Genomic DNA, 11,064 nt, shown 5'->3' with positions numbered 1-11,064 from the left:
GGGGGTGTCGCTCAAGTCCCGAGAATTTGCCAACTTGATCCGGAATAAGTTTGGCAGTGCTGACAACATCACTCACTTAAAAAACTCCCTAGAAGAGTTTCGGCCAGGGACCAGTGCCAGGGCCTACGGAGGCAGCACCACCATTGTAAACAAACCCAAATATGGCAGTGACGACGAGTGTTCCAGTGGCACATCGAGCTCTGCTGACAGCAATGGGAACCAGTCCTGCGGGGCCAGCGAGGCCAGCACGCTGGACCGCCAGGGGAGGCTCACCATAACCATGACCCTGGAGGAACTGAGGGAGATCAAGGACACCCAGACACAGCTGGCCGAGGACATTGAGGCGCTGAAGGTGCAGTTTTACAGTTTTATTTGTCAGACTCTACAAGAGGAAAGATACAGGTATTTCTATCTTCTACTGGCATTCTGTTGAACCTTAATGTACAGCTTAAACTTAATACATTATTAATGTGTTTTAATATGAATGTGTATCAGAATTCGTTTAGGAATCGAGTATTTTTCTTGACTTATCTCATTAGCAACAAACAGCTAACTATTGAGAAAAGCCATTGTAAGTGAGAATCTGTTAGAATACACTTGGTAAGTTATGACCCTTGTGCAGCTGAGAATCCTGCAGGAGATAGAGCTCTAAAAACTCCTTGCATTAATTCGTACATCTGTATTTTATTTCTCTCCATGTAGGATCTCTATGAGTTACAAGCAACTCTACACCACATAACAACAACAACATTCCCTCTATAGGAGGTGATTTTCCTTCATTTTCTCAATCAAAACATGTCGAAGAAGTTTTTTATCAAAATGAGTATGATGATGTCTAATCTTGTAGAATAAATAGTGAAGTACCCATTACATATACCATTAAACTTTCAAATACAGCTTATTCATGGTTTCTTTATCTGATGTGACTCTACTATATGAATTTAGAAGTACGACTTTTCTCAAATTTTTCTTTTGTGAAACAGTTGCTTGAAATTGTCCATATGGAGCTTTGGTTTTATCATCTTTATCTTATAGCTGTATAAAATTTAATTCCATGTAAGTGGTTTGGATACAATGATTTTTACATGCATGTTTTATACTAATTAACAAGTATGCAGTTGCATACACTTGGGTCAGTTTGTGCTTGAATGTGTCCTGTAGTTATATTTGTGATTTGCATGACATAGCCATCTACTATTTTGCTTTATTGAGACCTTTAATCGGTTTATTTAAACCACCATCATTTGACACCTATGAGATCGTAACTGAGAGGAACCATTAGACCTTTATTAAGTTCTCTTGCCTCCTGCCCCCCTCACTTCTTAATGATTGTCTCAGGTAGCCTGTGTAAGCATCTAAACTTGCATTGTTGTTGGTGCATGTGGTCAAGTCTGATCCAACCCACAGCTGACACTCCAGCAGTTTTTCAGAGGAATTAAATTGCACAGGGGGAGATCACCCATCCTTCTCCCACAGAGCAGCTAGTGGGTTCGAACCATGTGGTTTTGAGACAGTAACCACAGCTTCTTACCACTAGACCACCAGCATCAATCACAGTTATTCCAGGTGAAGGCATCTTTCTCAAACAGTACTGCCTTTTCAAGATAGACATCATGAAGTTTAAAATCCCTGCCCTCTTAAGGAGGTAGGGTGGGAATGGATAACTGTGCTTTTCTTTCTTTGCATTTGAACATTTAGCAATATCTCCCGATAGTCTATCTTTAGTTTGTAGCAAGCATAATTTCTAATTGTCACTTAAGTTCCAAGAACTGACAAATGAGAGTGAGCACAAGCATTGGCAACAGTGGAGTTGACTCCAGAGGAGAAGTCTGTACTAAAAGGATAGACTTCCTTTGTGGGCTCCCTGGCATTGGAGGACCTTGAGCCAGGAACATAGACAGTGTGGAAGATAGAAGAGGGAGAAGCCACTGCAGATGTCAGCAGGTTCTTGCCTCAAACAGGATACTGGGCAGTCTTTTCTTTGAGCTTGAATCCATTAGCTGATGAGACCTGTCCAGTTTTCCAACCAGTTAATAGTGGGAAAAGGCGAAGTGTGAGAATTAAAGCCATGAATACGGAACTTGATTCAGGATCATCAATAAATGTGCTTCCCACAGGTAGACTTCTCTTTTCCTTCAGGAATAAGAGCAGTTTGTCAGGGGATGAAAACAAGCCATAGGGCACCAGCAGCAGTACAGTAGAAAGGATGTCTGTTCCAGGGTGCACTGTTGAAATGTCACACTCAGAATCAGTTCCTCTCTTTGTAAAGGTACGAACAACTGGAAGACCATCTCCACGACCTCACAGACTTGCATCAGCATGAGACAGCCAACCTGAAACAGGAGCTGGTCAGCTTTGAGGAGAAGGTGGCCTACCAGGCGAACGAACAGTCTCAGGACATCCAGGTACCACTTCTGTTTTGATTACACATTCAGAAAAGATGCCCTCGGACTTTCATTTCTTTGAACAAACTACATAAATGACTCTTAAGCCATAAAGGATTTCCGATACATCGGGCAAAACGTTTTCCCTGTACAAACAATTCTCCTCCACTGTTGGCTCATGTTATAGTTGTTGTTAGATGCAGTTGAGTCCACGAGGATTCCTAGTGACCCTGTGAACAGGAGATCAAAAGCTTGCTCTGTCCTGTTCCACCCTCCTGACCTCCTCCATGCTCAAGCCCATCGTTGCAGTGACTGCATCTCTCCATCTCATCAAGAGTCTTCTTGTTTTTCATTGACCTTTTACTTTTCCCAGCATGATGTCCATTTCCTAGGATGGTGCCACTCAGCAACATGCGTGAAGAATGGGCATTACATCTGTGTGATAGGCCTCATGTTCTTTCAACTTAAATCACTTAGTAAGAATTTATTATCTGCCCCAAGCTCATCACTTATTCTCTGCCCTGTCCACTACTACTAATTTTTTTTAGGGTATTTGACTCCTTGGAGGCAAGGATTCTGAGGCTCCGTCTAACTTACTTTGGACATGTTGTGAGGAGAGACCGGTCCTTAGAGAGGGACATCATGCTTGGGAGGGTGGAGAGACAGCGCAGGAGAGGAAGGCCCTCTATGAGGTGGATTGATTCAGTTACTGGGATAATTGGGATGGGCGTGTCAGACAGTGCGATTGGCACAGGACAGAGCGGAGTTTAGGGTTGTACATAGGACCGCTGTGAGTCGCAGGTGACTCGACGGCACATAACAACAACAACAACATTTGACTAACAGAATTGCCTGTGTTTGGGTTTTTTCATTTATTTTAATGAAAGTTTACAGAGACTTTGGATTTCCATTCATTCATTGCTGTACACTTTCCTCTCTGCCCACCCCTTCCCCCCAGTTCGCTTTTTTCTTTGAAAAGTAAAAAAAAAATCATTGTTATGCAGTCTTCTTCCCCCAGTACACTACACTATGCAGCTTTCATTTTTTTTTTTAAATGTAAGAATATGAGAGAAACCCTGCCCTTCAGTAAGCGTACTTCTCAGCCAGGAGTCAGTCAGTTTGCATAGCACAACTGAAAGCTGCAGAGATTCAGACACAACAAGCTTTGCAGTGAGCCTTTGCATTCTCATTCTTGTGTTGACACACCCTGGAGTCCAGTCTCAGGGAAGCCATTTACTCCTAGTGGGGTTCTAAGTAAGCCTTGAATATGTTTGTTCATCTACAGCATAATGTTTTTTATATTCTAATCTACTTAAGAATTCCAAGCATTTGAACGCGTACTGTGTGTCATGCACTCAGAGAGCACTGGACATACTTCCCCCCCTTTCACTCCTCACAGTCTCCCTATGAGGTAGTTCCTCTTGTCCCTCTTAGATGTTGAGACTGACACAGAGAGAGATTAAGTGATTTGAACAAGCTCTCGCCAAATAGTCTTTGAATAAAGTTTGTGAAGGAATTTCCTGGAGAAGGTGAGAGCTGAGGAGTAAATAGGATGTAGGTTGTTGGATTATACGCACATCATTAGAAACTAAGGGACATTCATTTCTCTGTCCTCCAATTGATGTCAGTGCTGTAATGAAACAACCTTGGCCTGCTTGGTTGACTTCTTTTATTAATTTTTAACAAAAGAGTGTAGTCTTCAGATTCAGTTTTAGAAACTTGCTTTGTAGGACAGCAGTAGTTCTTTATCTCGGTTAAGACAGTTGGCCATTTCAAGCCCCACATCGTAAAGGAGAAAGTTGAAACGTAAATGTAGAGATTTCTTCTCCAGTGTGTAAGTTAGAGTCCCACTGCCTGTTTTTATTCTCATGTGTGCTGCAGGCCAGTCCTGTGCCAAAACTTAGCCTGGACATTTCTGGGAACCAGACCACCAGAGATGATAGCAGGGGCTTGCCTCCAAAGACTACTGACCTTCCTTTGGGACAGAAGACAACTAACTGGGAGGTTTCTTGTCCGGCTCTGGGCTAGGAGACTTAGCAACCCACTGACGGATTTGCAAAATGTGAATCTAATTATATGTTGAATATTGTTAGGCACCCAGTTCAGGCAGTGCCTTAGACATTATTTTAGAACATGTCTGGGATATTTGGGTTTTGTCAGAATGTTAACTTAAAGTTAGTTTTATTTGAAAAATAATCTAGAATAAAACTCTTCCCTTTTTAAGAAGTACATGTTTGAAGTGAAAGGGTCAGATAAAGGGAGGGACTTTACAAAGGGAACTTAAAAATTCAGGAGTTCATTTCAAGAGTTTCTAGTTTCAATCTAGCTCAGATATGCAAAGATGGTATCTTTTTTAGTGACTAAAACAGTGTTTTTCTTTGTTAGAATCTGTTCTCCACCATTTATTCTCTGTGTAGTTCTAGATAAATAAGCTTGTGGTGCCTCAGTCAGTTTCTCCTTCTACAAAATGGAAATATTAATTAGTTCTACCTCGAAAAAAGGGAGGCAGCCACTCTGGTGGTCTAGTGGCAAGAAAATATGCTACAATCTCAAAGGCACATGGTTCAAATCCACCAGTTGCTCTGTGGGAGATGGATGGGCAGTCTCCTCCTGTGCATTCGACTGCCTCTGAAAACCCACTGGAGGGTCAGCTATGGATCAGTTCCAACTCAGCCATACACAACACACTCAGAAAGGTTAGATGTTGCAACACTAAGCTAACAGCAAATGCTAGTTCATTTCTTTTTTGTCACACTGTGGAATAGCTGCATTCTTCAAGCAGTTGGCCCAGCTCCACTCCATCTTTATTTCTTATTCCTTTTCCTCTTTTAGGCAGGGCTACTGGGACTTAAGGTGTCTCTACAAAGATATGCTTTTATTGTTGTGTTTAGCATTATGCTTTGTGTTTGTTGGGTTGTTTTGGTATTTTTTAAAATTTTTTTATTCCCAATTAAAAATGTGTAAAAATACTCCCTTTATTTTCTTGAGCTTTACATTTTGCCCCCCCCAAAAGTGCTGAATATTCTAAAGCAATTCTAAGATCTGTGCAGTTAATCTCCCCAATAGTATATTGATGAATATGAGTGATAGATTTATACTTCTTTTTTCTCACTCACCTTTTCTATTCATGCCCAAAACAGAGTAAACCTTTACTGTAAGTAGTTGAAAAGAGCGCTGTTCCCTGGGGGCTGTGCCTGTCACTGTAGTTGTTATTATGTGCCACTGAGGCCACTACGACTCATAATGACCCTGTGAACAGTGGCTCTGAATTTTGTCCTGTTACGAGCCAGCCTCACCAGCTCTGACACACCTGACCCATTTGTAATGGACTCGAGAAAGCCAGCACACTGTGGGCATGAGAGGATCTGAAGAAGTTTTACCTTCTCTTTGTGGCAGTATAATTAAAGTTACTATAGTAACAGAAAACCCTTTTCTTTGGTGCATAGAATATATTCAACAGAAGGAAAGAAAATCAATGCTGGATCCATTATGCTTGTTTAAAGTCTTAAAAAGATGACTACATGTAATTGAGCAAATGTGCCATGGTAAATGAGTTAGATAAGAGACGCGTGAGCTAAAGGAACACACTGCATTGCCTCTAGTTAGGTTTTTTCTCTCAAAGTGGCACAAAGGTGTTTTGCTCTTGGCTTCACATCTTAATATGGGCGGCACCCACCAAGCCAAAACCCAAGATGGTGCTGACCCCTGATGACTTTGCATCAGGTTTCTGGGATTGTAACTCTTCATGGGAGGAGACAGCCTGTGTTTCTCTTACAGTATAGCTGGTCAATTTGAGTTCTGACCTTTCTGTTAGCAGTTCGGCATAATGTGCACCACCCAGTCGTGGCCTCTTAATGCTGGTGCCCAGGCTCTTCATCATGCAGTAGCTGTTCAGTCACTGCTGTGTGCTGGCACCTGAGCTCTCTGCCGGACACAACAGCAGCACAGCAGGATGGGCCCTGTCTCGCTGTGACCTCATACCAAAGGAGGATGGTCAACGGGAGACCTGGTCTAGCCCAGTGACACACAGCAGGCTTCCCCCACGAAATGACAATTAATGAATTGAAGATCCTGCATTGAAGAGAGGAGAAAAGAGAGGTGAACATTTCAGGCAGGTCACATCACAGGGAATGACCACATCTTTTCATGACTGCCTAACCCTGCCTCATTATGATCATAACAGCGGCAGAGTATATGGCATGGGAAAAGGCCTTTGGGTAAGATAGGGCTCCTTGATGATGGTGAGAGTGTTAAACGTGACTGGTTGACTGGGTCTGGACTATGTCGGGCCTCAGAGGACCATGGTAGGGAATAACATCAAATATGTGTCTTTTAAAGTACACTTGGACTTCTGGGTGGACAGTGGTTTCATGGACTTGGGGGACAGGAGGATGTTCAGAGAAAAGAGTGTAAGGTTGTTGCAGGCAGGGGATTGTGGTAACGTGATTTGGATGGTGGCCGTGAGAGGAGAGAGATGGGGGCTGATTAGATACATAGTGGTTGTGGCACCAACAGGCCTGCTTGATGGATCTGATGAAAAGCTCACATGACTTCTGGTGTGAGGAACTGGGTGGATCCTGGTGCTCTTTTATGAGAAAGAGAGAGCAGAGGGGAACATGATTGACTGTGGGGTCAGAGAGATGGAAAGGAACACAATCTATAAAACCATACATGGGCATGTCAAACCTGAGATGCTTTGACGAAGCTCAAATGGAGATGTCAAAGAGGAATATAGATTTAGGAATCAATCTAAGAAGAGACAGTTGGGCTAGAGAGGCACTTGGGAGTCGTCTTGTATTTGAAGCCTTGGCGTGTACAAGGTCTACAGAAGAGAAGGATGTAATTTAGGGCCTTGTCTGAGGAGTATAAACTCGAAGAGCTGGTGGAGGCGTGGTTTCCCCTGTGTTACGTAATCCTGGCCCTTCCCTTATTCTTTCTCTTTTTCTCTGCATTCTCGACTCCTTTAAAAAATTGATACACACAAACTCCACGCAGAGGAAATAAAACCCCCAGTGGGATTTGGAAGCTGTGTGTAGAGCTGCTCCCTAGGATTTTCTCCCTGTTGTCTTTACAGAACCCGATCACTAAGTCTCTCTTCTGCCACGGGGTGGATTTGAACCACCAATCTCCATGTTAGTAGATGAGTGTAAACCATTTGCATTACCCAGGGACTTAAGCATAGGACTAAGGACTAACGGTGGAAGACACTGCTATGCTGAAGACAGTCAGTGTCATAGAACAGAACCCCATCCTCCTCGGATTGGCCCCTGCCAGGGTGTCAACAGACATGGTATCAATATTTTTATACTTCTGATAACCCTTGTCTTAGATATCTATTGTTGCTGTACTGGAGATACCACATGTGGATGACTAACAGCTTTGTTCTCTTATGGTTCAGGAGTCTTGAAATCCAAATTCAAAATGCTGACTCTAGAGGGAGCCTTTCTCAGTGTGTATCTTGTCTACTTGTTTCATCTCTCCTTTTGTCTCTTTTGAGAGAAAAGTGTTACAGGTGTACCCCAGGGAAACTCCCCTTTCATCAGCACAGGGCTGGCATCTAATTAAGGATGTTGCATGGCACCCTAATCCCCTTATTACTTACTAGATCCCATCAAGGAGAATGACAACATCCTTATGTAACTGCCTCAGTGACATCCTGCTGTTGCTGCTGTTATATACTGTTCAATCGGAACTGACTCCCAGCTGACCCTCCAGGAGGTTTTCTGAGGCTGTAAGTCCCATGGGTGCAGTTTGCCCATGTCTCTCCTGTGGAAGAGCTGATTTGAACCACATGCCTTCAGGTTGACAGTGCAGCTCCTTTCCACTGTGCCATAAAAGGCTGGCATTTATCACACATCATATAATTATATTGTACTGAGGTTCATGGCCCAGCTACGTTGAGAGTTGTTGTTAGGTGCTGTTGAGTATAACCCTTAGAAACCTTATGAACAACAGAGCTGAATGAACCCTGTCCTATCCTGTGCCATCCTCACAATTTCTGACACACTTGAGCCCATTGCTGTAGTCACTGTCAATCCATGTAATTTAAGTTCTTCTCGTTCACCAACCCTCTACCTTTCCAAGCATGATGTCCCTCTGCAAGGAATGGCCTCTCCTAGCAACGTCTATTTTTAAGCAGATGCAATTGAATGTACGGTAACCATAATTCTTCATCTGTGGCTGTCTACCTGTGTTTGTTCTGTCCTGGAGTAATAGGAACCACGAGAAAATGAACCCTGGGTTCTTGCCTTGCTCGTCTGTTATCACTGGCATCATCATTGTCCCCATGACTCCGGCCCTTTGAAGCCTCCTGGGCGTCCGGCGTTCTGAGCCCTGGGCCCTTGTGCACATTCCCCCGTGACCTCCATGGTGTTTGATCTCTGCTGTCTCTTTCTTGTGCACAGGAAGCCTTGGAATCCTACCAGACTCGCATTTCTAAGCTGGAGCTGCATCAGCAGGAGCAGCAGGCCCTGCAAACGGACACTGTGAATGCCAGAGTCCTCCTGGGGAAGTGCATCAACGTGATCCTGGCCTTCATGACTGTCCTCTTGGTGTGCGTGTCGACCATTGCCAACTTGGTCTCACCCATGATGAAGAGCCGCCTCCACATCCTGGGCACCTTCGCCGCTGTGACTCTCTTAGCTATATTTTGTAAAAATTGGGATCCTATTCTGTGTGCCATAGAACGGATAATAATACCAAGCTAAAGCCACTGGTTCTTACCTTCAGATTCTTTCCAATTTTGTTTTTTTAGGGGTTGGGTTTGTGGGTTTTTTTTAGGGAAAACTTTGTGCATACTACCAAATTTTACCATTAATGTTTGTGCCGACTCAAGATTACAAGAAGGCCTGGGGCTGTGTGTGGTGTAAATAGCAGCAGTTCTTCTAAGTCAGGAGCAGCTGCCAGTTCCTGCCTGTGCTCAGTTAATGTGAATCTGTTTCCGAGTTCTCCCCGCACTGCTCACTGCCTTAATCAGACGAGATTTCCCACTCACCTGACTCACCCAGCACATAACCTCTGTTATTGTGCAACTGGCACAATTCATGACCCTGAAAAAAAGGATTTTAAATCTCTATCAAAATTGAGCTTTATTATTGCCACCAGTGCTCTTTTGCTCGAGTCCTAGAAGCTGCAAGCTTGTGGCACGACTTGGGGAAATGAAGAAAGGCAGGATTTGGCGGTGTGGAGACTTGTAGCCTACGGCAAGTCCCTGTGTGATCCAGCCCACTTGTTCACAGGCGACTGTAGATCCCATGCTGTACCCAGTGTCCACCACGATCAACTGTGAGACTCTGTAGCATGGAAATCTTGAGACACACCTGTTTATCCAACACACCTGTTTATCCAGCTGGGTTTCTGCTGTACGTTACATGGCAAGGCACAGGGAGCTATGAGTGGGGAAACAGGGGAGCATTAGATGTGGGGAACTGGAAAGCTGGCTTTATCCATTTGTCCCACCTCCACAGCATGCCAAAGTGCTGCCTCATCCCCTCCTAAGACTGTGGCTTTAACCTTCAATTTGAGTCCGGTATGCAGGACTCGAAAAGCTTGTGTTTGGGCAGATCTTAACTGTGATGAAATCTCCCTGGAGGCTGCGAATCAGTTTATGGGATTCGCTTCATGCGTCAGTCTGTGAGGGATTACAAAACTTTTTTTCTGGCAAATGGAAGCAAATAATGCCCCTGTTGCTTGGTTGTCTTTTTATTTGTTTTCACAAGGACAACAATAATCTGTTCACCACACTAAAATGACCTGAGGTAGTGACCGCTAGAAGCATAAGGAAAATTGGATGTGTGGCCTGACTGGATGGTGGCTAGATCAATGAGAGTAATTCATCTGCAGGAAGGTTGAGCAGGACTTGAAAGACCAGCACGAATGAAATAAGATCTAGTGCTGCCAAATAAAACCAAGGTTGCCATCTACCTGATTTTACTGAAAACATCTCCCAGGCAAAACCAAAAACTGAACCCACTGGCCCTCAAGCTGGCTTCATCTCATCATGGCCCTCCCTTGGGTTTCCAAGGCTGTAAATATTTACAGCAGGAGACTGCCCGCCTTTCTCAGTCAGAGCTGATGGAGGCATAGTCTGTTAATATGTCAGGCTGATAACAGAAAAATTGGCAGTTCAAATCCACCAGGTGCTCCTCAAAGATGACTTGATGGTGGTGGGTACTGAAAAGATGCTCTGAGGGAATAGTATGACCACACTCCGAGTACCATGCAAACAGCCAAAAGTTGGTTAACATCTTTAGTTAACATGTTAGTTAACCTGTTTAGGGGATACCACTCACTCACCATCCTCAGCCCAAAAGATACTTGGCTTTATGTCATACAAAACAAAAAAGGAAACCAGCAGATTCCACGGCAGCACTGCTGTTGGACCCCTCCTCCTACCGCAGAGGCCTGTTGGTGTGCATATTCTTTCAGAAAACTTCAAATCACCAGAATTCAAATTAAGGGCAATATTTTTGGCAAATAGCTGCTCTTAGGGAAATCTCCTGGAAAAAAATGTGACCGAGCGTGCCATGATTAGAGCGAATAGAATAGTGTTTAGTATAAACTGGGCGTGCCTGAGCTTCATACAACATTTTTTAAGTGTACAATCCAGTAGCTTTTAATATATCCACAACGTTGGACAACTTTCAACTCTATATAATTTCAGATTCAAGTTTTTTAAAAC

At 43.6% G+C, this 11,064-nt stretch overlaps 1 protein-coding gene across 1 annotated transcript; it reads left to right on the top strand.

The window, feature by feature from the left end:
* Nucleotides 1-16: 16 nt before the first annotated feature.
* On the top strand, nt 17-9,091 carry LOC102845993 (transmembrane and coiled-coil domains protein 3-like; the record flags this gene model as incomplete). The annotated part of the gene is made up of 3 exons (XM_006903406.1): nt 17-402; nt 2,270-2,405; nt 8,789-9,091. Coding segments are annotated over 3 exons (825 nt in total), but the record flags the coding sequence as incomplete, so codon positions are not given.
* Nucleotides 9,092-11,064: the final 1,973 nt, after the last annotated feature.

The sequence above is a fragment of the Elephantulus edwardii genome, unplaced genomic scaffold (assembly GCF_000299155.1).
Source record: "Elephantulus edwardii isolate Elephantulus edwardi_28Jun2011 unplaced genomic scaffold, EleEdw1.0 scaffold00653, whole genome shotgun sequence".
Taxonomy (NCBI): domain Eukaryota; kingdom Metazoa; phylum Chordata; class Mammalia; order Macroscelidea; family Macroscelididae; genus Elephantulus; species Elephantulus edwardii.
Note: the sequence above shows the minus strand (reverse complement) of the source record. Positions and strands in the feature narration are given on the sequence as shown.